The 25,813-nt window shown below is 43.2% G+C and overlaps 2 protein-coding genes across 3 annotated transcripts; one reads left to right on the forward strand and one right to left on the reverse strand.

Annotated features, from left to right (window-relative positions):
- Window positions 1-6,923: 6,923 nt before the first annotated feature.
- Window positions 6,924-21,040, reverse strand: ciz1b (cdkn1a interacting zinc finger protein 1b). 2 transcript variants are annotated; one of them, XM_083783827.1, is made up of 12 exons: window positions 20,942-21,040; window positions 16,208-16,344; window positions 15,398-15,480; window positions 14,883-14,974; window positions 14,303-14,458; window positions 14,108-14,199; window positions 11,388-11,481; window positions 10,721-10,825; window positions 10,339-10,455; window positions 10,121-10,178; window positions 7,738-7,855; window positions 6,924-7,183 (listed from the first exon to the last, which is right to left on the reverse strand). In XM_083783827.1, exons 2-12 carry the CDS (start codon window positions 16,342-16,344, stop codon window positions 7,081-7,083), a joined length of 1,155 nt encoding a protein of 384 aa, XP_083639953.1. In that variant the 5' UTR covers window positions 20,942-21,040; the 3' UTR covers window positions 6,924-7,080. The 2 variants fall into 2 exon arrangements, with proteins under 2 accessions (XP_083639953.1, XP_083639952.1); XM_083783826.1 differs by lacking the exon at window positions 20,942-21,040 and adding an exon at window positions 18,825-18,849.
- Window positions 21,041-21,315: 275 nt separating this feature from the next.
- On the forward strand, window positions 21,316-24,389 carry LOC310872535 (polyubiquitin-C). Its single transcript, XM_083784491.1, has 2 exons — window positions 21,316-21,390; window positions 22,586-24,389. Exon 2 carries the CDS (start codon window positions 22,593-22,595, stop codon window positions 24,192-24,194), a length of 1,602 nt encoding a protein of 533 aa, XP_083640617.1. The 5' UTR covers window positions 21,316-21,390; window positions 22,586-22,592; the 3' UTR covers window positions 24,195-24,389.
- Window positions 24,390-25,813: the final 1,424 nt, after the last annotated feature.

A 25,813-nucleotide genomic window follows, 5' to 3' on the forward strand; every position in this document is an offset into this window, starting at 1 on the left:
GTGGTTATTCTTTGACGTGGCCCAAAAAAGGCTGAAAGGTGTATCGAGCAAATCATAACAATTTACTCATCGGGTCGAATGAGTGTGAGCTTCAGTTCCTGCGGGATCCTCACAGCACTCTATCATATTGCCGAATTTCGTGAAGAACGATAGCTCAGAACTGCCACAACTGCTAAAATGGCAGAATTTACATGGAAACAAAAGGGGTCTATACGCCCTTTGGGCTTGACTCCTAATGACAACATTATGCAAAGGAAGTAATGTGTGCGCATATATATAGGCCCATACAGTAACGATTACAGAGAGACTCTTTTTATAGGCCTACTGAACAAACACAAGAGTTCAATCAGAATATAGAGCTAGCGAGGCAGCTGGCAGAATGAGGTTTTGTGTTTGTATTAGAAGGTGGCGCTTTCCTTGGCTACTAATAGTAGAGCGGGGCGACTAGTAGTAGCCGGAGGGGTAAAACGAGCGCACCCTTGGAAATGGTCGCCTATGAATACAATATTAGCCTACCCTATAGGCTGTGCTCCTGCTGGCATAGCGCTATAGGAGACCTGAATAACTCCTAAAAACTAACCTGAACTGCTTTAGCTTTAGGACAGACAATACAGTATATATACACCACTGACAGCCCAACTGTTTACGCATGCCATGATATTTTCCCATATATCTTACTGTATTACTGTCATGGAGCCAGGTCTCACAGTCAATGACAAAACCAATTACATCACTTTATAAACAACCACTGAAGATAATGGATTAAAACTAATCTATGAAATGGAATAGAAATTACAATTATGCTTAGTTTTGACAGTTTTATTAAATTCTCTTTCATCAAATTGATTTTTAAATGTGTTCATGATCTTACCCCAGCAGTAAAAGGGCCAGGAAGGCTCACTAATAGTATCACAAGGGGATCAGCATACAGCCGGCAACCTCAGAGTAGCAAAGTGCAACACCACTTTTGGTCAGTCATTTTATTCAGTAAAAGGGATAAACCTGTGGAATTCCCTACCAACTGAAAAAAGGACAAACTGGATCTAAAAATATTTAATGAAAAGTTTAAACACTGCATGGTTAAAGTCGGGCCAGATGTGTGAACACTATATATGTTAAGTTAATTTAAAAATGTTGAACTGTAATTTTGAACTTTAGATTAGAGCTTATTGCATGTCTTTTTTGTAAATGATTGTTTTTGACCACTCCCTTACGGAGCTGTGTGTGTGGCTGGGTGCATGGGTGGGTCTGAGCACGAAAACAGCATGGTTGTTCTTCACCACCTGTGCGCAACCTAACACACACACAAACACACACATGTCGGGTGTGCCAGTACAGTACAGTACAGTACAGTAGAGGGTACAGTATAGAGGGACCCCCACACTCACCGTTTCAGACGTGGGGTGGCACGCCGGAACCGGCCTGGCCCCTTGGGCGCATTCCTGGGGGTCTGGATGTACTGGGGGACCCCCCCCCTACTGTACATGTTTTTCCCTTTTTACTTCCTTTATATGATGATTTCCTGGTTTTCTTTTATAGAAGTGTATATTTGTATGTCTCTAAGTGTTCTGATGAATTGAAAATGGTGGACCCTATTGTAAACAAGTGTAATGCTTTATCATGGTGTCGTCAACAGTAACAGACTTGTGCTTTCGTTTGATGTACCCATTCTGCATACTTTGAAATAAAAGTCAACCAATCAATCAATCAGTCCTTATCCTTTTTAGGTACACTACCACCCTGGTTGCAAAGGTGGCTGAGATCTGGCCAGTAACCCAGATACCCCAAAGCCCTTCCTTAAGTTTTTCCTCGTAAAGCCAAGGAAGTTGTTCTGGTTTTAAGTGGCAGATGGAACCTTCCTTCTTAGGAAGTCTAGTATAGGAGACCGGTTCTGGCCATCCATCTAATGGTAGCGTTGTCATTGATAGGGGAGACAAGTCGATTCTGCTCCATGACTACAGAGTGGAGAGACAGAGGTCCATCAGGAAAAAACTCACGTTTTTAGCTATCATTCCGAAGGCCTCCAGGAAGCCCAGCTGGAGCAGCAAACATCTAACGAACACAAGCACACGAGCACATGCATGCACGAGTGTGCGCGCACACACACACACCAAACGTGAGGTGAATTGGTAGTAACACCCCTGTTACCAAGGAAACAGGCATCTCCCAATTGTGTGTGTGTGTGTGTTTGTGTGTGTGTGTGTGTGTGTGTGTGTGTGTGTGTGTGTGTGTTTGTGTGTGCGCGCATGCATATTGATGCTTTTACATGTTTGGTGTTCTCATGAAATCTTTATCAGAGAACATTCCCAGTAGGATCTGGGTGTGTGTGATCTCTGATCTCCTTCAGACACACACCAGCCAATCATCTCATAGTCTTCGTCAGGTTACACCTGTGGCGTCCTCCCAGTGGTGGAAACGGTACTACATTCCTTTACTTAAGTAAAAGTATAAATACAGTAGTATAGAAATCGTTCTGTCCCATTTTAAGTTTTCAAATGTATAAAACTTGTGAAAATAGCAGATCTAAGAAGTTCACATCAATGCGTAGCAATGCGACACATTCATTGTGCGCTTGTAGAGTTTTCATTTGCTGAAATGTATATAGGGCTGAACGGGGCCATGTGGATGGATGGATGGATGGATGGATGGATGGATGGATGGATGGATGGATAGATAGATAGATAACCAGAGACACACAGTAAATGGAGCAGATAATGGAGTAGATAATGGCTGTCAAATCTTCACCTGGTTATTGTTGTTTTTATGCGATGCATACATAATATTTCTTGCATGAATTATAGACCAGGCTCTGCCACTGTCTGTTTAATTATGACCCGTGTGTGTGTGTGTGTGTGTGTGTGTGTGTGTGTGTGTGTGTGTGTGTGTGTGTGTGTGTGTGTGTGTTCGTGCGTGCGTGTGTGCATGTGTGACTCTGTACGTGGTGTGTCTTTTTAATTATGCTAAGCAGAACAAGTAGCAGGTCAGTGCCACAGAGCTACAGAGAAAGAGAGAATAAGACAGAGAGAGTGCATGAGTATGAGAGATCATGAGAGAGAGAGAGAGAGAGAGAGAGAGAGAGAGAGAGAGAGAGGACGGACTAGAAACTAATTAGGCTCCATTAACAAACAAAATGAAATGGGACTCAATCCCAATAGAGGAGCATTTGTAATTTTGTACATGTCAACGTCCATGGCAACGATTCAAACCTTGGGTTAATTTCCAATTCTGATCAACCCAAATTCAGACCAACACTGCATACAAAATCTGTTCCCAGAGAAAAACAGCTTAGTAAACCATGCAGTTGTAAATTGTTAAATTAGAAATGCATTCTTCCCTAAATGTGCTCAGAAAAAGTTGCAGAATTTCAAGAAAAATGAATTTAAACCCTTCTTAGAGAAAAAATGAATAGTCTACAGTGCATAGATTAGAGAGAGATGATGAGAGATACAGATGATCACCACTTTGCTCACAAACACAAAACCTAAAATATAGGAAAACATCAATGAAAAGCCTAGGCAAGTTGGAATGTTACTTTGGTCGAAACACTGAATACACTGTGTGGCAGAATACACGAGCACTGTCACTGATGCAAAACTAAAGACATCCTCGGTGAACTAGAACACCATGCAAAAGACAGACTGTGTCTGCACACAAGATGAGGGAGAAACTGAGCTGCACACTTTCTAACTACCTGCCAACTGTACAAAGATATCATATAGATAGATCAGAGATGCTTTGAGATTTATATATATGGTGATCTATCGATATATGGTGAAAGCAGACTGCTACATACCCCCCCAGCAACACACAGGGCGGTTGGATGGAGTCACCGGCTTCTACCCTTGTCTACATTGTGTGGCCTGTAAAAACTCCAAGAAAATGAACACATTTACAAGTGCAGTTACTAACAAACAATACACTATCAGACAATTTGTGAATTGTAGTTCCTCTAATGTAGTCTACATGATTACATGCAAATGTAATCTACAGTATGTAGGCAAAACATCTAGGGCAGTCCGCACACGCATCATAGAACACATGAGTGCCATCAGACGCAAGGACATCAAATCTCCTGTCGCCAGACACTTCATGGAAGCCGGTCACTCCACAGCAGATCTGTTTTACACAGTTATTGATCAAATTAAGAAATCTAGAAGAGTGGGTGATTTAGACACTAAACTCCTCCAAACTGAATCTAGATGGATTTTTTATTTACAGTCTGTCAATCCAGGTGGCTTGAATGAAGATCTCTCACGTTATTTTCAAAAAGTGATTGTATAAGTCTGTCAACATGTGATGTATGCAATATTCCTGTTTCCTATATAACTGTGTGATTTTGTATATCTATTCTGTAATGTCCACGCCCCACCATCTGGTGATGTCATCAATTAGTAATCAGCCATTCTCAGCACCTGAGCTGTATTGTTTTGGAGCTCTTTAAGAGCAAGTTCTTTGGCTGTGAAAATCATATAGCACTGACGAAGGTCTGAGGACCGAAACGTTTGCTTTTTAATTGCACTTTGAGCACAGAGCACTTTATGAGCATGATAAAAATTAAATAAAAATATATTTTCTTAAGTCTCAGTCTAAGAAGTTTTACATCTATTTTCTATATGAGCGAGTCTTTTTCTGTCAAAGTCCCTACTGTACACTAACAACAGTGACACTTGGTGGTCAAACAACGCTATTTCTGTACTCATAGCGGACATGGAGACATACATGGAGACATGTATACGGACAGACATTGCTGGGGGAGGCGTACTATCATCCGACAGAGCATTGCTCCGAAGGAGCAATGCTCCGAGGTGCGCTGCGGGTCGGGAGAGGGTTGCGGTTAGGTTTAGGTGTCTGCCCCGGGGGAGGTTAGGGTTAGGGTGAGGGAGGAGGTAGGTTGTCGTTCGGACCAATGCTCCGTCGGATGAAAGGCATGCACTCCATTGCTGGTACTTGGAGTGGCTAACACCACTCAAAAACTAAACAAACAACAGCTAACATCATTCCATCTCAGAGCAGCAGTGCTGTGCAATTCCAAATCAGTGTGGACAAAATTGTTAAGTTAAGAAACCAAAAAGGCCTAATATATCTGGAACATCAGAACAATTGAACCAACCACAACACAAAACTAGCATCATTGCTATCTGGCATTCTAACTGATCTGAATATCTCTACTGTCAGAGATACAAAGAAAACATGCTGTAGTGTTAGTGTTAGCTCTTCCTTGGATGTACCCGTGCAGGGACAAGGGACTTGACTTTTTTTCTTTGCTCTCCCTCGTGGACCTACTTCATTCAATGAATATGTGGTGAAGTAGTGGAGACAGTATGTATTTGTTCGTCTCTAAATGTTCTGATGAATTGAAAATGGTGGACCCTGTTGTAAACACTAAACAAGTGTAATGCTTTATCAGTGTGTCGTCCACAGTAACAGTCTTTGTATTGAGTTGTGCTTTCATGTGAAATGTACCCATTCTGCAAACTGTTAATAAATATTTCAATCAATCAAACAGAGATGCACTGCCAAAACATGTAACAAACTTCATGTGTGAAGTGCGGGGTGCTCTTATCATCTATTGCTTCACTGCTAGCGCCACTCAAAAATACAGATCGTCTTTGAAAGCTTGGTTGTAAACGCTTTCTAGTATTTTGATATCAATACCCTTTCCGGGTTTGTGTAAACACAAACATTGAAGACAAAAGTGAGAACGCAAAATTGTGATTGGCTGGCGTGATTGTGTGGGAGATGTGCCATTGGTTGAGCATTGCATAACGATTGTGCCACGGGGGACACCCGTTGTACGTATATACAGTATGTGGCTGGTAGAGAGATGTCAGACATTGCGCAATACTTGAGAGATACAATACTTGGACCTCTTAAGCTGTGCAAAAGTGTCAAATATGAGGATTTCTCAGCGGGGAAAATTGGTAGTCGCTGCTCTCCAAACTCTTTGCATGTAAAGTTGGTGCATTTCCAGAACATGGCAGCAAAATGACACTGCTGGTGTGAATTCAGTGTTAATCTACTTACAGGATAGTGGCGCCATGGCTAGACTGTAGAGCATCCCGCACAGAACACAGTTTGTTCCGTTTTTTAATAGAGATTGGCATTGAGCTCCCTTGATGAAGTAAGTGATCAAGACCAGGGACTCCAGGTCGATTCCTGGAGCAGGTCCAACAGCCAGCTTTCCAACAGCTATGGTCATCTCCTTCAATGTGAGTACTTGGTCTAGCACAGCCAGGAAGCCAGAGAGATGGGGGGCAGAGATTAAGGAGAGAGATAGACGGGACACACACACACACACACACACACACACACACACACACTAAAAAGGATGGACCTCCAAAGGAAGGGACTGCACACTCCAGGGAATAGACGGACAACTTATAATAAATTAAATAATAAATATGTTTATGCCCAAGTTGTCCGCCTCCTTCCAGGGACTGCACATTCCCTTGAAGGTCCATCCTTTTTACAGTTTATATATGCCTGCTAACTAGTGTGTGTGTGTGTGTGTGTGTGTGTGCTTGTGTATAAACACACACACCAACAGTGCCACAGGCTGATCACCTCCATGCCATGCCCCATTGATGAAATAATTTGTTCAAAAGTAGCCCAGACCAAGTAATTTGACTGCATACATAAATATACTTTTCAGATGGTTGACATTTCTGGATTAAAACATCTTTCTTTTAGTGTTCCCGTGAAATATTCTAATATTTTGAGATAGGATTTTTTTTAATTTTCATGAGCTGTATGTCATAATCATCAAGATGAAAACAAAATCAATGGTTTTAAATACTTTACTTACTTTAAGCACAATGAGTCGAGAATTTATGAAGGTTATCATTTGCACGATATTCTTATATTTTTTAGAATGATAGATATATATAAATATACTGTATATATATATATATATATATATATATATATATGAGCACCTTCTAACAAACCACCATGATATTTGAGACTAATTTAACCATCATTACAGAAGAGTCATCTCACACAATCTCATTATTGCCAACACTTGAATCGCTTTCCTGCTGTTCCTGATGAGTCTTGTTTCAATGTTGTTGAGTGTTGTATTCATTTCCTTTGTTTGTGTCTGTGTTTTGGAGTGTGTACATGTGTCTGTGTGTGTGTGTCAGTGTCCACTGGAGTGTGTGTCTGCCCCTTGTGATCGGTGGTTCTGGAAAAAACAAAAGAAACAGACATTAATACTAATCTACACTTAACTTAAAGGGACACTTCACCCTTTTTGCAAAATAATATATGTTAATGACGTTTAGAAGCTTTAGATCACTTTCCTGGGGGTATTTATGTGTGTAATATGTGGTTTTAGTTATTTTAGATTGTAGCAGTGAGCCTGTTGTCTCTGATGTCATGGACACTGGTCTCACTACCTTCCTGGACTACAATTCCCATAATTCTTTGGTGCACTGCTCCTCCTTGTGGATAGGGGGAGAGCTGTCTTACTGAGACAACATGTAGTCCAGGAAGGAAGTGAGCCCAGTGTCCATGACATCAGAGACAACAGGCTCACTGCTACAATCTAAAATATCTAAAACCACATATTACACACATAAAGACCCCCAGGAAAGTGTTCTAAAGCTTCTAAACGTCATTAACATATATGTTTTTGCAAAAAGGGTGAAGTGTCCCTTTAATAGTTTACACACCGTGCGCACATGCACACACACGTTGTATTGTTCATGGAACGTTCATGAGGATGTGTGTGTGTACCTGCACGTTGAGGTAGTGAGTATGTGGCAGTGCGTGTGCCGTGCTGTTGTCTCGTGGTGGAAGAATTTGTTGCAGAGACGGCACAGGAAGCCAGACACAGGAACCACAAAACTACTTCCTGTGAGGAGAGGAAGTTTAGACAGGGCCAAATTCCAATAGGCCTACTCAAACTCTCGGCCACTCGCTCACTCACACTCGCTCACTCTAGCATGGTGGTGTGAAATTGGTGACCTGCCGAAATATGTGACCATATGTGACCATCTTGTGGACTGGAAAGTGGATCGAGCAAACCATAAAATGTACTCATTGGGATATCTAAAGGTCAAAGGTCTTTTGATAAATGACTGTGAGCTTAAGTTCCTGAGGGATTCTCATGGCCCTCTATTCTCTCTCACTCTATTTCGTGAAGAATGAAAGCACAGAACTGCCAAAACTGCTTCTTCTTATGGAAACAATCAGGGGTCTACGCCCTTTGGGCTTGATCCCCAACTAGAAGAATAAGTCTGCTCGATCTTTAGCTTTCTTTAGACGACAGACCGTTACAAAGTGAAAAAGAGGTTCTCTCTCACTTCCACGTCAGGGTGTTTGATAGAAATGCACCATATAGACAGAGGGTATGCGCGTGACATGATCATCATCATACCTGGAAGTTATGCGGGAACACCTACTGAGTGGCAAAAAACAACTTTCTGGCCTTGACAGCCTGTACATCCAAACAGAAAAGTCCTATTTGATTGCATTAAGCGACGTTAAACAACTCACTTTGCCACTCGATTTGCCATTCACTTTATGCATGCGCATACCCTCTATAGAAATGTAGGCTGATATTGACATCCGATAATATGCAGGGTCAAATCAGCCGATATATTACATTTTTATTTTCATTTTCAAAGCCATTAACGGTCACATTATTATTTCGTCAACATCGGTAAAATATCGGTCAACATTGGTGACATATCGATCAATATCGGGCTATCGGCCGATATGAAGCAAAGACTGTGGCTGAAATTCAGCAGATGATCCAGGACAGGAGAGAAGACTTTCAGGACATCTGAAGATACGCAAATGCAGTCATAGCCATCAGTGTGCAGGTCTTCACTGCTCTAATCAGCTGTATTGAGAGAAGCCAGGCTGAGCTCATACAGATGTGATTAGAGAAACAGGCTGAAGGTTCCATGAATGAGCTGCAACAGGACGTCATTCAATTAGAGAAAAGCTCGGAGGGTTAGAGGAGAGCCCTTGTTACCGAAAGGTTGCCGGTTCGATTCCCCGGATGGGCAGGAAAGATCTGGGTTGGGAAGTGATTATCATCACTCACCCAACACCGCTGAAGTGCCCCTGAGCAAGGCACTGAACCCCCAACTGCTCCCCCTGGAGCTGCTTAGTGGCCAACCGTATAAGACTGTGGTTGTACTGGTCAGCGCCCAGGTTTTAATGTGTGTGCAGGGCGTTGCTGAAAATGAGCACTTGTGCTCAGCTACTACCCTGGGTAAATAAAGGATTATATATATATATATATTCTGAATTTGAGCCACGGACCACCATTTGATGAGATTTAGCCTCTCAGATCCAAAACTTTGAATATTTTGTTGTCGTTGGATTTTGCCCATGCTGTATTTTGATGTTGCTACCATAGGAGAGATAACAGGCAAAAGAAAAGAAAAGTTGATCAAAATAATAATTCTACATTCTCAAATTGTGAAGACTTTCTTTTTTTTTTAAGATATTTTTTTGCGGCTTACGCCTTTATTGATTTTTTAAAGGATAGAAAGTAGGCTGACAGGAAACGGGAGAGAGATGGGGGGATGACATGCGGTAAAGGCCGTGTCGGGTCCGGGAGTCGAACCCGCGGCACACCGCGACTGGATCACCAGTCCGGTGCCCAGACCGTTACGCTACGGCCTGGGCCTAAAAAAATTGTGAAGACTTAATGTAAATTAAGTCATGCAGAATCGCAGATGTTTAACAATAATGTAACTCTTGAGAGTGTAAAAAGAAACCAAATGGTCCATTTGGTTTCATTTTACGTTCTCAAGAGTTAAATATCTAGAAGGGTCCACTTGGTAAACACTCTCCATCATTTAGCTGGGGACCACCTGGAATACCCTCAACGACCACTGGTGGTCCCCGGACCACTGGTTGAGAACCGCTGATCTAGAGCACAAGAATGCACGGTGAGTGGCTTATCACAGTGGCGTGACGTCATGGTGTAGTTTTCGGTGGTCACCTTATCACCTATGATTTATGAATAGGTCCTCCCACCGGCACTTTGGCCACATTGTGCATATTTATGAAACCGTGTTGAAAACACTGTGTTCAGCGGCAAACTGTGTGCAAATGGGACAGTTACTGTATAACCATATGTAAACAGTAAGTAACTCACCATATGAACTATCAGGGTCACTGTCGTGAACGTCTTCCATCTCCTCCCTTTCAGCTGTCTGAAACAACACACACACGCGTGCGCGCACACAAACTTTAATTCATGTTTACATACAATTCTGGGTAACCATCACAGTCATGGTAACATTGAGGAAAAACGAACAAACCATGTAAGCTAGCAATGAACCATGCTAGCTAACAGCCAACCAAGCGCATCACCTCTTTCATCTTTCCATCCTCTTCATCTTGCCTTCGGTTTTGCTCCTCTTCCTCCTTGAAGCAGCCCACGGCATCCACAGTGATAAGCTCCTCCTCCAGAGGCTCCTCCTGAAGAACCTGGAGGAGTCGGAGAGTAAATCAAACGCACCCTCACAGTGTGTTTTAACAGCGGGCGACAGCCAGACGAAATTTCCGAAAGTGCATTATTTGTCAATGGGACACGGCAACTAATGGCGATAGCAGGCAGACAGGCGATAGCCAATGAAATTCATGTGTCGCTCGCCGTTGTTCTCCCGCTGTTACGCATTGTCAGGTCAAACATACGACTATCTTAGAATACACATACTGTACACACACACACACACACACACAGGGAACTGACCTGCTGCTTGTGTTCTGGTGACTTCATGTGTTCAACAAACTTTCTGGGAGTCCTGAAATGTCTCTGACAAACTGAACAGAATGGACGAGACGACTGCTTACATAGCTGCACGAACGCAGGCAGGCAGGCGCACACACACACACACACACACACACACACACACACACACACACACACACACACACACACACACACACACACACACACACACACACACACGCACACGCACACGCAGGGGTCATAATTAGACAGTGGCAGAGGCTCGTCTATAATGCAAGAAATATAATGTATGCAATGCATCACATAAAAACATTAAACCAACCAAGTGAAGATATGAAAGCCATTATCTGTTACATTTACTGTCTCTGTTAGGGATGTTAATAGTTAATCTGCCGTTGAGAAATTATTCATTTAAACAATCGAACTTTCTGCCATTCCATCATTGGGCTGGTTTTCTGTGAATGTAATGCTGTCTGCATGCGCGTGTGGGCGAGGAATGCACATTCGGGCCAGTTAAAAAAAAGTCCCCCCCACACACACACACACACACACACACACCCACACACACACAATATGGGAGTTAAATGTTACAGTGAGCCTAAAATAACTTTGTATTTACTATGTTGTTGGACGCATCCAATCAGATCAGCGTTGTCATCAGAATTACCTTGTGTTGTTTGGTCTGTCGATGGATGACGACATCACCGCTGAAATGTGACTGGCAGGTGTCACACCAGCGCTGCATAGCTGTCCGACGCCCCCTGTAACAACCAATAAGATGTGACATCAGTTACTGTGGACACACTATGTGTGTGTGTGTGTGTGTGTGCCTCTCCAAGTAGGCATTACAACAGGCTGCCGATGGAGTGCCATTAACTTTGTTCTTGCCATCAATGGGTGGATTAAGTGGTTGTGTGACTGTGCCCCACCCAATGTGCTGTCCCCAAACCCCGTCCAGGGTTATGCGGACGACGTACAGTTAGCCTCTCGGGAAGAGAGTTTTATTAAAAACATGCTCGCTAGAACAGATAGATTTCTAGACTGTTCCGTTCTAGAGGCAAAACACACTAAGTGTGCGGTTCTCTACCAGAGGCGTAGTGGTGGCAACCACTGGTATAAGTCTAAGGCTGACAAAAGCCCTGAGTTCACCATCAACTCACAGCCCATACGTGTGTATGACCTACATGAGTCATACAACTACCTAGGGCATAGATTTAATATTGCAGGGGAATGGAAAGAACAGGTTGAGTACATAACATCTGAGTTTACAGCTAGGCTGAACCTGATTGACGCTTCACCACTACCACTGCTGATGAAGTTGGAGGCTATTAGGCAGGTTGCCCTGACTAGAGTACAACACCTCTTCTCCAACGTTCATCTGGCATGTAAAACACTTAGTGATCTAAATGATAATGTAGTTCACTTTGTGAGGAAGTGGTTCGGGCTTAACACCCACACCACCAGAGACATTATTTTCCAGTCCAAACAGGACGGTGGGTTTGGCGTGCCGAACGTGGAGTGCATATACTGTATAACGCCACAAGGCAGGCTCACTTGATAAACATGCTAAACAGTGATGACACGACTGTCAGGGAACTTGCTAGATCTTCTCTGTTTCTAGATATGAAACAGCGTAAAGTGCCACTGGCAGCAGAGGGCGAGCCAAGTTTCCTGGGGTTTAGAAGAAAGCCCAACCTTAAAATGGACTCACATGCTACTGGGTTTGTCAGATTGGCCTGACCTCAATGGCCTCTGTGTGAGAACTGGAGTATCTCTGTGCTGGGTTCGACCTGACTCTGAATCTGTGGAGGACATTATTACCAACTTTTTGATCTCAGTAAGGAGTACTGTAATTGATACGGAACACCATCTATCACCAGTCAATGCACGGAGGTACCTTATAATGTTACAACTTCAAAAACAACAACAACACTGGACTGGTTTAAAACTACAGGGGAAGCTAGCTTGCCTTCCCGATGCAGACCACACCGTATCTCATACAATATTCAAGAATTATGCAGTCGATGAGGATATAGTAACCTTTACAGTCAAAGCCAGATTACAGGTCCTTCCAACCAGACTCAATCTCTCTCTGTGGTACCCTAACACGTTTCCTCCTCATTGAGTGTAACATGTAATGGACCGACAGGACACCAGCTTCAAAATGCGAACATTTATTTATAATATATAAAGATGAATTAAATGATGAAATAACGAATGTATTACAGAATACAGAACAAACTCAAAAGGAAATACCTAGCAACAGACACAAATGAACACTACAACTGAAAGCAAACGAATTCCTTTCCGAAGGGAATAAACTAAGGAATAATTATAAGCAAAAGTCCACAGTTAGTGTGGCGGCTGGGAGAGAGAGGATTCCGGCCTGTCTCCCCAGCGCCTTCCAGGAACAGACTGACTCATATAGTAGGTGAGTCATCACCGCAGCGCACCTCGGAGCATTGCTCCGAAGGATGATAGTATGCCTCCCGATCAGGAGCACTCCCACTCTAGACCGACAGCCAGTCAGGGCCGATCACTCCCTGACAGACGGGCCAGCCTCTCTAGGTGTCAATCATCAATCAGTCCACCTGCGGAGGATTAGGGAAAACACACAGGCAACCACTCCCCCCCACCCTGGTACTGTGTAGTCGAGAACAATATGAGAACTTCTGATAGATATTCATATATATTCTCCCAACCATACACTATAATGATCCCCGATCATCACATGTATTCTTAATGGCTGCTATGTATATAAGGGAATGTACATTGCTAGGCACAGAACAGAATTGTTGACCTATTAGCTCATTATTATTATGTTTCATCATCTGCCAAAATGTATAAGCACTCACATGTTTCAACTGCCATGTTCATGCACAATAATGAAAATTATGCTTTTTCAGATGTCACAGCTAATACACCAGATATTGTTGTTGTTGATGAGGACAGTAGAGAAGTGACCATTTTGGAAGTGGCATGTACATTTGACCACAGTCTGGAAGAGGCATTCCTTACCAAGGTGCTTAAGTACCAGCGTCTTAAGGATGCTATTATACAGCTTGGCTACAGATGTAAACTACTTGTGTTCATACCGTATTTGGAAGCCTCGGTAATGTCCACAAATCAGTCGTGAGGGGCCTGCAGATTGCAGGCATGCCCAAGCCGAGAGCTGATCAGGCATCGGCAAAATTCTGTTCAGTGTCTGCAATAATTGGCAGTCGCCATATATGGAGAAGGCGATGCTTTCTGTACCTGTGATCTGTATCTGAAGCACTAGTAGAGTTTTCTCAAGTTTGCGCATCCACTATTGTTTGTGTTCAAGACATTTCTTGTAAAATGTGAATACAAATAAAGATGTGTGTGTGTGTGTGTGTGTGTGTGTACCTGCTATGCAGTGCGTGTGATGTGTTGTTGAGGTCTGTGATCTTAGCCAGTCTCTTCTGATGCTCCTGTCCTGACATATGACACTGGAACGCCTGCACGCACGCACGCACACACACACACACACACACTACAAATGATGCTACAATAGAGTAGAATTGATCACTACAGCATTGACCAGTCGGCGGTGCGTTCTACCTGTAGACTGGGACAACTACTGTGGCAGACATGACAGTAATAGGCACCCGTCTGCGTGTCCGTCAACCTGTCTGTCTGCTCATCCGTCTGTCTGAATGCTCGGCTCTCACTTTTCTGTTGAATGATGACCTTCAAACATGATCCCACAGCCTGGATCTGCACATGCACATGCACACGCACGCACGCACGCACGCACGCACGCACACACGCACACACACACACACACACACACACACACACACACACACACACACACACACACACACACACAATACATTACCAAATTTGTCTTCCTAAATACTGCATCAGTATACTTGTTAACATGTTAACGTTTATCATGTTAACATACTCTACTAACCACACTCTACAAAGGGCATTCTTTTTTATGGGATGGCTCTATAGGACGCTAGCCATCTAGAACAGTGGTTCTCAACCTGTGTCCTGTGATCATTTTTTAGGCTGGGGGTTCCCAGATGGCAATGAAGTGAACAATTTAAGGAATGTCAGACAATCAGAGATGAAACATATGAAAAGATATGACCTCCTTGGTGGAGGTAGCAAAGTTCAGAGGTGTTTTCACCTCTGCTCCCTTAATCTCCTCACAGCACTCTGCTGACATCTGTTGACCTGGTGACGGTACTGCACCCACCCTGGACAACACCATAGCAATGTCTGAAAGACACACACGCACACACGTTATAAAGGAAGTTTGTAAACAGTAAACACTATTCTAATGCTGCGTTCACACAGGCAGATGCAAAGCTAGTCTAGCATTCATTGTCAAAGGAAAACAGTGACATGAAGATGCAAAGATGCATCCGACGTTTGTAGCTGCTACAACAGCTACAAATACACTGTGTAGCTTTGCATCTTTTGAATCTGCCCATGTGAATGCAGCATAAGGGTGCATTCAGATATAGCACACTGTACAATACAAACAAATACATGAGTGCGCTCCCGGTGTACATATCCGAACGCACCCTAAGGTGTGAGTTCAATGTCACTGTGGCTGCAGTTAAGATTGAGAAAAAAAGATTGAACCTGACAACATGACACGACAACATGGTGGCTATGGCATTTAACTACAATTCTTACCTCCGGAAGAGGAGTACCCACTTCCTGGTTGGTCACATGACCCCAACAGGCCTTCATCATCGGCCAATGATCTCTCATCTAGACTGCGAGAGAGACAGAAACAATAATGCAACCTTAGGACAAGATACAACGCCTAGGACAAGACACAAGTCGTAGCAATAAGGCCTTATGAGTCAGGACACAAGCCTTAGGACACAACACCAGAGGGAGTGCAACAAACCATGTACAACCCAGATTCGGCACAAACAAGGGACTAAATTCTTTTCGCTCCTATGCCACCAAAATGTGGAACGCCCTACCAACAGTCATTAAGACATGTGAATCCCTTGACTCCTTCAAAACCGCTCTCAAAGGGCACCTACGGATGGCTGCAATTCGAAACTGGCCTCTGTAAAATCTGAATCCCCCCCACTCCCCCCCCCCCCATTTTTCCTCACTGTATATTGTATCTTTTCCCTTTTTTGCTTCCCATATGATGAATTCCTGTTCTGTACTTTAGCTACATAGAAATGTCTATTTGTATGTCTCTAAATGTCTGTATGTCTTTAAATGTTTTGATGAATTGAACAATGTGGACCCTGTTGTAAACAAGTGTAATGCTTAATTGGGTCGTCCACTCACAGTTGACAGTCTTTGTATTGAGTTTGTGCTTAAAATGTACTGTAAATTCTACAAACTGTTAATAAATATTTCAATCAATCAATCAAAGGACAAGACACAAAAATGTCCAAATGTAAAGCTGTGCAGGATTGAGAATGTTTGTTCATGGTGTCTGCAGAATGCGTCATACACCTCATAATGCTAACTAACCCAGTCATTCTGTGTCTCTTCAGCTCCAATCCTCCCAGGCTGGACTTGTCTTGAGGCTGCTCTTCTTCAGTGGTAGCGAAACAGGACTGGCCTCCGGCACTTCCTGTCCCCTGACCCACCCGCTTCTTGCTGGACATCTGATGAATTGGGGAAAAACACTCAGGGCTATTACCTGGGGCTGTAACACAAGTGAATTTCACAACCCGCAAGACTTACAATGTGCAAACCATAGGCCAGTCCACACCAATGAGTTTGTGATGCAACTCAGTCCTTGCAACATGAAACTACTTGGAACGACTTGCAACCATTATCCTCAATGGCAGTTACAAGGAAGGAGGTGTGTCACAGTCAGATCATGTGGACTGGCCAGTTGCAAGGAGTTGCATCAGTACTGTATACTGGCCTTAAACCGGCTTTGTTGCAAGGAGTTGCGACTAGTTGCATTGGTGTGGACTGGCCTTTAAGATTAAGTTGTGGTCAGTGGGACCTGACTGCTACACTAGGCATGCAAACACTGTATGTAGTTGAGGAACATAGGGAGAGAGAATCGTGGTTTCACACTAATTTGTCTAAAAGTGTCAAATGTTGCACATATGTAGCCCAGGGCCTGCTCTACTGATTTAGCTAGGGTGCCCGAGCGGGCGACCTTCGGGTCGCCACAGTGGCCAAATCCATATGGCCACCACTAACAACCTATATAAGGCAAAATGTTCTAAATCTCATTATGCTTATTCCATTTAAAGGGATATTTCACTTTAAAAAAACTTTTGGTCATTTTATCGTCTACTCAGGTTTATGTGAACACCCCAGACGTTTTTAAGTTGCTTGATTCAGTATTTAGATATTTGATAGTCCTTTTTGCTGCCCCGACCCTTTCTATACAAACCCATTATAGCTTCAAAATCCATTTTAACCATGATAGATTCATCGAAAACATCCGTCCTTTTTTCTGTTGACTGATAGTGTGCTACTAATACGTGAGGGGGCCGTGTTTTTTCATTTACTGTTTTTATTTATTTTTAATAATTATTTTTTACGTTTTGGTCTCTTCCAGCCTCCTCCTGGAGGAGGTTCTTTTCCAATTCTTTTAGAATTATTAAAAATAAATGAAAACCGTAAATGAAAAAACACGGCCCCCAATAGAAGGACACTATCAGTCACCAGAAATGTTTTAGTTTGAAGTTATAAGGGGTTTGTATAGGAAGGGGGTGGGGCAGCAAAAAGGACTATCAAATATCTAAATACTGAATCAAGCAACTTAAAAACTGTCCAGGGTGTTCACATAAGCCTGAGTAGACGATAAAATGACCAAAAGTGAAAAATCCCTTTAAGTATATATGACGTGTCAAACTATGGAGTTTTCATGATTCTGAAACCATTCCAAGCATTTGTTTTGCACGAAAAACACTCCTTGGGCTAAAAACGGGCATAGGCGTCATCACAAATGTGATGACATTTGGGCACATTTGGAGTGTTTTTCGTGCACAACACCTTTGTATTGAGTTGTTGTGCTGAGTGATGTCCTGCTGTAGTATGAAAGTGCTGTGTTTATTTTCATCATGCTAGACTAGCTGTAGCGGCTAGTCCATCCACGTGTTACACCGCCATTTGTGACCAATTAAATTCTGTCAATCTAATTTGGAGGGTAGCCGTCAGACTAGCGATTTCTTTAAATTTAATTTGTCAACTTAAATGGGTGCATCACCGTGCATTTGTTTAGTTTGACATACCAACAGTCAGACACACCGTGAGTCAGACACCCTCCCCAAACCGTTCATGGTGAAACTTTAACCACAACGTTAAACACCAAACTGTATTTTGTTCGTGTCGTAAAACAAATAACTGTAGTCACATAATTGGATAGGCAACCACTTTCTGTGTAACATACAGAACATCATGTGGGAAAGTGGCTATGGCTGAATTTAGCCCAAGGAGTGTTTTTTGTGCAAAACTAATGCTTGGAATGGATTCAGAATCATGAAAACCCTCTAGTTTGACATGTCACATGCTACTTAAAGATAAATGAAATTTAGAAAATGTTGCCTTATATCGGTTGTCAATGGTGGCCATATGGATTTGGCCACTGTAGCGGCCCCGAAGGTCGCCTGCTCGGGCACCCTAGCTGAATCATTAGAGCATGCCCTGGGCTACATCTGTGCAAAATGTTGTGCTTTTAGACGAATTAGTGCGAAATATCCCTATCCTCCTCAACTAATGAGGGTAGGTACTAGGTTGTAAAATACAATTCAAGTCTATTTCATATATGTGCAACACATGAATGACGGTGTGGCATAAGCTTCCAATTATGTCAAATAAAACATGAATAGCTTATTAATGAAAAAAGCAGAAAGCACTTTGTCAGGGTTCAGATACTGGATACTGGACACTGACTGAGACATTTGAACTATTTCTTTCCCCCCTCACTGTATATGTTTTTTCCCTTTTTACCTCCTCTTATGATGATTTCCTGTTTTTGGTGTATATTTGTACGTCTCTAAATGTTCTGATGAATTGAAAATGGTGGGCCCTATTGTAAACAAGTGTAATGCAATGGCAACAACTGAGGAGGTACTTAAAAAACAGAGTGTCCTTCAACCCCACAAGGCCACTGACTGACCATGACAATATTCCCTCCAAATCATAGCTCCAATCATCACAAACCTCTCCATCAAACAGGGACAGGTCCCCCAAGATTTCAAACTGGCCAAAGTAACTCCCCTGCACAAGAAAGGGAACAAATTAAACCCCGGAAACTACCGCCCTATTTCTATTCTTAGCTCCATCTCGAAAGCATACTAGGGCCTTTACTGTTCCTAATTTATGTAAACGACATGACATCAGCTTGTGACTGCAACTTGTTCCTGTTCGCAGATGACTCAGCACTGCTGGTCTCGGACAGGAACAAACTGCAGGTTGAAAAGGCCCTCAGCTCTGAACTCGGTAGAATCTGCACCTGACTCACGGATAACAAATTATCCTTACACCTGGGAAAAACGGAATCCATTCTTTTTGGATCAAGCAGTAATCTCAGCAAGGCAGCTGATGGCTTCTTGATTAGAGTGGGTGACAGTATTATCATCACACGGAAAGATGAAATTACCTACCTAGGTTCCATCCTGGAGGGCAGGCAAATCTTCCCGTGATAAAATGGCCACTAACATAATCAAAATTCAACCAAGGAACAAGATTCCTATACAGTATCTCCTCACTGGTCCTAACAGGAGCCCTCGTACAAGGTTTCTTTGACTATGCATGCACCTCTTGGTACCACAGCACCTCAAAGGCCCTTAAAACAAGGCTCCAGACTTCCCAAAACAAACTGGCTTCTACTTGGCCTCTCTCCCCGAACCCACCTCACCCCTGCCCACTTTGACAGGCTGGAATGGCTTATCGGTTGACGACATAGTACAGCATCTTGCAATGGGTCTGGTCCACAAGATTCAATACACTACCGAGATATCCTGGCATGTACCTGTCTTACTTCCTTAATGTCAATTAAGTCCACACCCACAACACCAGAGGGAGCTCAACAAACCATGTGCAACCCAGATTCGGCACTAACAAGTAACAAGGGACTAAATTAATTTCGCTCCTATGCCACCAAAGACATGCGAACCCCTTGACTCCAATCAAAACCGCTCTCAAAGGGCACCTACGGACGGCAACAATTTGAAACTGGCTCCGTAAAACCCTTTTTCCCCTCACCCTATGTTTTTGAGGGGTGCTAGCCCCTCCTATACACAGGTTTAATGTTTGTCTTTAGTTCAATGTTTGTTTTGTAAACGCCATTGACAATGAAGGGAAAATGTACATCAAAATGTACCTCATTACGTCAGTCATATTGTCTCTTTATTGTTAATGGCGTTTAATGTTTGTTTTACATCACCTAATCAACATGAGTTAGACTTTAATATATTAGTGCCGGGGGCCCCCCTGATTTCCTGTTTTTGGTGTATATTTGTACGTCTCTAAGTGTTCTGATGAATTGAAAATGGTGGGCCCTATTATAAACAAGTTTAATGCTTTTATGGTGTCGTCCACTCACAGTTAACAGTTTTTGTATTGAGTTGTGCTTGATGAAATGTACTGTAATTCTGCAAACTGTAAAAAAATAAATACTGTCAATCAATCAATCAAAAATAAATGTAATAAATGTTCAGTGATGTGATGTCCTGCTGGCTGCTGTAGTATGAGAGTCTCCTGTGTTTATTTTCATCATGCTAGGCTAGCTATAGCTGCTAGCCCACGTGTTACACCGCCATTTGTGACCAATTAAATTCTGTCAATTTAATTTGGAGGGTAGCCGCCGTCAGACTAGCGATTTCGTTCAATTTAATTTGACATTACATTTTAATGTCAACTTAAATGGGTGCATCACCCGGCGTGCACCCACCGTTCAGTTAGACATACCAACACGTCCAACAGTCAGTCACACCGTGAGTCAGACACCCTCCCCAAACCGTTCAACTTCACGGTGAAACTTTAACCACGACGTTAAACACCAAACTGTATTTTGTTCGTGTCGTAAAACAAATAGCTGTAGTCACATAATTGGATAGGCAACCACTTTCCGTGTAACACACATAACGTCCACTCATGTCTGTTGCAGTGAGTATTTGTCCTGCTATAAACCCCAGATAGAGCTTTGCTTGCTTGCATCACGATAGTCGGGTACAAACTGCTGGGAAATGATGTGTTTATTATTTAATAATGGTTATATTATCTTTATCTTACCCCTCTAGCAGAACTGATAGCTCAGAGGTTGTTGTGGGTTCCTTAGTGCTGCGCCACTGACTGCCCCCTGCCGACTGGGAAGGAGACGTGCAGTCATCTAACGAGACAACACACTGCCTGTTGGAAGTCAATCCGCCGTGAATTATACATAATACATTGTCGTTGAATCAAAATTCCGTACTAATAATGAAGAAATATCCGTAAAGACGAGGTATATAGTTTTGTACACTGATATTTTCTTACGTTGCTCGTTGTAAAGATTATTTATGTCGTTAAAACAAGTTACTTAAACATCGGAACAGTGAGGACTATTTAGACAAGCGCGGAAGGATATTGACACATCGCTCGCCGCGTATAAATAACAGTGCTGTGCTTCTTTCCTCTCAGAATCGTACTTCCTGGCTGCTGAGAGAAGAAAAATTAATTCCCCAACAGACCTAACTCGAATTGTAAGTATTATTGTCGTAATAGCATAATGTATGTTCGTTTTTTGTGTTGGTACTGATCTTTTAAAACGTAGTGGTATTCGTGTTATTTCGAAATTCGAAGGTTTTTGACGTCTATGTTAATTTGGCTACGGAGACTTGACGATAACAACAAGAGGGGGGAAGTGTTTTTGTCGAGTTAAGCTCTGGTGGTCAATCCATATCAGTAGTTTTATTTATTTTACGCCTAAATAATGCCACTGGTACGTGTATTTTTCTGGTCGACCCGGTTCGGTTGGCACCGATGGGTTTCAAAAAAATAAAATGACTAAACCATATAGGCCTGCTTTCCCTCGTCACCCGAACAAAGACTGTTCTGTAGGTGGCGTAATTGCGTGGGGGAAGAAAAAACGTATCCGTTTGGTGTAGACCAGATTTTGTTATGTGGTCAAAGTGGATTTTTTACACAAAGGGAGTTTCGAGAGCCTTCCATTCCCACCGTGGAGAAATGCCGAGTTTTTGCTGTACGTTGTAACGCCATTAGTCAATGAGAAAATGGTACACGTAGTGACACGGCGGGACCCGAACTACGGTCGAGTAAAAGCCAGAATTTCCTGTTCTGTCTTTAAATAAACTCGTTCGTGACGGTATTATCACCGTGCATGTATTATTCACACGACAGTTGACGCCAGCATTAGCTGCAGTGACTAGGCGTTTCTTGTAGACCTCGCCGAGTAAAAGCCTGCCTTTTCTATTCGACGTCAAAATGTATATAATTTAAAATATTTTCTACGGGCGTGTAACATTACAACTAAACTAACCGTATCGGTCATGTAATGGATTCCCCCCCCCTCCCTTCCTCCTTCCCAAAATGGCCGATCTCTTATGATGACATCATCATTGATTAGAACAAACAATGGCTTCTATGTCAGCAGTTCTTTCCAGGAAGAGTTGATAGTTTCTATTAGCAAGCGTATACCAGGAAAGACTTCTTTTATTACAGCTCCATCGACGGCTTAACCATATCCATCTGTTCAGTATTATTTTTGAGACCATTGCCGAAACATGCCTGTTTCATGTTTTATGGGTATTTACTAAAACTACAGACACTTGAGATTTTAGACCAGCCTTGTCATGTAACTAGTCATTGGTGAGACTTGCACTGTTTAGAATTGGATAATTATATTATTTCCTGACCTAATTTTCATTTTTTTTACAGGCACAAAATGCAGATCTTTGTCAAAACCCTCACTGGCAAGACCATCACCCTCGAGGTTGAGCCCAGCGACACCATCGAGAACGTGAAGGCCAAGATCCAAGACAAGGAGGGCATTCCCCCAGACCAGCAGAGGTTGATCTTCGCCGGCAAGCAGCTGGAAGATGGCCGCACCCTGTCTGACTACAACATCCAGAAGGAGTCCACCCTCCACCTCGTGCTGCGTCTGAGGGGAGGCATGCAGATCTTTGTCAAGACCCTCACCGGCAAGACCATCACCCTCGAGGTTGAGCCCAGCGACACCATCGAGAACGTGAAGGCCAAGATCCAAGACAAGGAGGGCATTCCCCCAGACCAGCAGAGGTTGATCTTCGCCGGCAAGCAGCTGGAAGATGGCCGCACCTTGTCTGACTACAACATCCAGAAGGAGTCCACCCTCCACCTCGTGCTGCGTCTGAGGGGAGGCATGCAGATCTTTGTCAAGACCCTCACCGGCAAGACCATCACCCTCGAGGTTGAGCCCAGTGACACCATCGAGAACGTGAAGGCCAAGATCCAAGACAAGGAGGGCATTCCCCCAGACCAGCAGAGGTTGATCTTCGCTGGCAAGCAGCTGGAAGATGGCCGCACCCTGTCTGACTACAACATCCAGAAGGAGTCCACCCTCCACCTTGTGCTGCGTCTGAGGGGAGGCATGCAGATCTTTGTCAAGACCCTCACCGGCAAGACCATCACCCTCGAGGTTGAGCCCAGCGACACCATCGAGAACGTGAAGGCCAAGATCCAAGACAAGGAGGGCATTCCCCCAGACCAGCAGAGGTTGATCTTCGCAGGCAAGCAGCTGGAAGACGGCCGCACACTGTCTGACTACAACATCCAGAAGGAGTCCACCCTCCACCTTGTGCTGCGTCTGAGGGGAGGCATGCAGATCTTTGTCAAGACCCTCACCGGCAAGACCATCACCCTCGAGGTTGAGCCCAGCGACACCATCGAGAACGTGAAGGCTAAGATCCAAGACAAGGAGGGCATTCCCCCAGACCAGCAGAGGCTGATCTTCGCTGGCAAGCAGCTGGAAGACGGCCGCACACTGTCTGACTACAACATCCAGAAGGAGTCCACCCTCCACCTTGTGCTGCGTCTGAGGGGAGGCATGCAGATCTTTGTCAAGACCCTCACCGGCAAGACCATCACCCTCGAGGTTGAGCCCAGCGACACCATCGAGAACGTGAAGGCTAAGATCCAAGACAAGGAGGGCATTCCCCCAGACCAGCAGAGGCTGATCTTCGCTGGCAAGCAGCTGGAAGATGGCCGCACACTGTCTGACTACAACATCCAGAAGGAGTCCACCCTCCACCTTGTGCTGCGCCTGAGGGGAGGCATGCAGATCTTTGTCAAGACCCTCACCGGCAAGACCATCACCCTCGAGGTTGAGCCCAGCGACACCATCGAGAACGTGAAGGCCAAGATCCAAGACAAGGAGGGCATTCCCCCAGACCAGCAGAGGTTGATCTTCGCTGGCAAGCAGCTGGAAGATGGCCGCACCCTGTCTGACTACAACATCCAGAAGGAGTCCACCCTCCACCTCGTGCTGCGTCTGAGGGGAGGGCAGTAAATCATTCCATAATCTTAGATTGTCCATTCCCCATCTTGTTCTGTATCTGAGGGGAGGGCAAGTAAATCATTAAGCGCTTTTTTTCCCTCACTATAAAAGTATATACATTACAGGTCTTAAGAATCCAACATGAGGGGACCTGAGTAAAGTTTTTGTTTTTACCAAATATTGGCTCAATAAAGATTTGAAACTTTACTTAATGGTGTCGTTATTTTCAAACTGGTTTGAGAATACTATATGAATCTTTTTTTTTATGTGGTTTCAGTGGAGAGAAATTAGTGACTACATGTAGGGGCTTGAATATTTGCTATTTACTGGGACATTTTTGGTTGCAATGTATGTGCTGTGCATAGATTAGAGCACACCAGTCAGCCTGAATTAACCTTGTATTTTGTAACGGAGTCAATATAATCTTAGTGCTGTGACTGAATGGTCTGCATAGAGCAGATTGGTTGTATAATGTGAGCGATACCAAAATATACAGATGATGGCAACTAGAGACATTTTGTTCTCTCACACAACTGGAACAATGCCTGTCCCAGCTAGGTGAATCTGCATTTTTCTGAGCTTGATTTAAAAAGAAAATATCAGTATTGCCATACCAAAAATAGTCAACAATTGACAGTCTATATACCCCCCCAGTCACTACATGCATAGTGTGCAAGTGAGGCATTTACCCAATACCCTGTCGAGACTTTCGGTGGTTCATTCCTTCCAGTATCTATTACACTGGTATCTAAAGATTAAATGTCTCCAGCCAATTATGGAATGGCACATTGGCAAATATTACATTCTGTTAACGTGGTTTGATTAAAGGTTTAAAGCGCTATATCATAGCTATAGAGTAGTCTAGAATGTTTGTCCAGTAACGGTCTGTCTCTTTGATAAACAAAATACAATTTCAGATCTGTTGGATGTACCGATGAGACATTATGGCCGATATAATTAATTGCCGTTATGGCAGATGTCTATGATCTCATTCTGTATTAAGACAATATAATTTTGGCCACAAGCTTATAAACTCTGGGGGGAAAAAAGCAATGCCTCTTTATTCCAAGACTAGGGATGCGCCATTATTGAAATGTTGGCCCATATCAAAAACAGCTTTAATGTGTATTTTTATTTAAAAATGTTCCAACTCGTTTACCCTTTTGAAAGTTTCTCCAGAAAACAGAAATTGCAGCCTTCATAATCAAGGTTTTTTCAGGCTTTATGTTTCAACATAATTATAAAATATCTGCTATAAACCAATATATTTTACAGATACCAATTGCCGATTAATCTCCCATCACTAGTAACTATCCTGACCTGAGAATTGGGACTCCGGATACTGATCAATGTGTGTACTTTCAGAATATATTCTAGATCTTCTAAATAACATATTTTAACCAAAGAAAATTGGAGGAAAAAAATTTATAGCACCAGTTTGATTTCATATAGTGTTTTTGTAGCTTTTTGAACTGTTGGGTGAAAAGACTTACCTTTGTAGAATTTACATGAGTGGAAATGTGCCTAAGGCTGGCTACACAATCACACCTGTCCTGCACATTGGTTGCAGGGTGTGGGGGCTGGCTGCCTGTTTTGTGCAGCCTAGCTTTTCTGCCATCGTCCCTTCGACT

Source organism: Protomyctophum parallelum (assembly GCF_964188405.1).
Source record: "Protomyctophum parallelum genome assembly, chromosome: 15".
Classification (NCBI taxonomy): Eukaryota; Metazoa; Chordata; class Actinopteri; order Myctophiformes; family Myctophidae; genus Protomyctophum; species Protomyctophum parallelum.

What these genes read in the sequence shown, in the direction of transcription:
- ciz1b (XM_083783826.1), bottom strand. An exon ending in CACCAGAACACAAGCAGCAG is followed by an intron (nt 10,456 to 10,720) that starts GTCAGTTCCCTG and finishes CGACTCCTCCAG; the next exon opens with GTTCTTCAGGAGGAGCCTCT. An exon ending in AGGATGGAAAGATGAAAGAG is followed by an intron (nt 10,179 to 10,338) that starts GTGATGCGCTTG and finishes GTGTTGTTTCAG; the next exon opens with ACAGCTGAAAGGGAGGAGAT.
- LOC310872535 (XM_083784491.1), top strand. Translation starts at nt 22,593, where the DNA reads ATGCAGATCTTTGTCAAAACCCTCACTGGCAAGACCATCACCCTCGAG.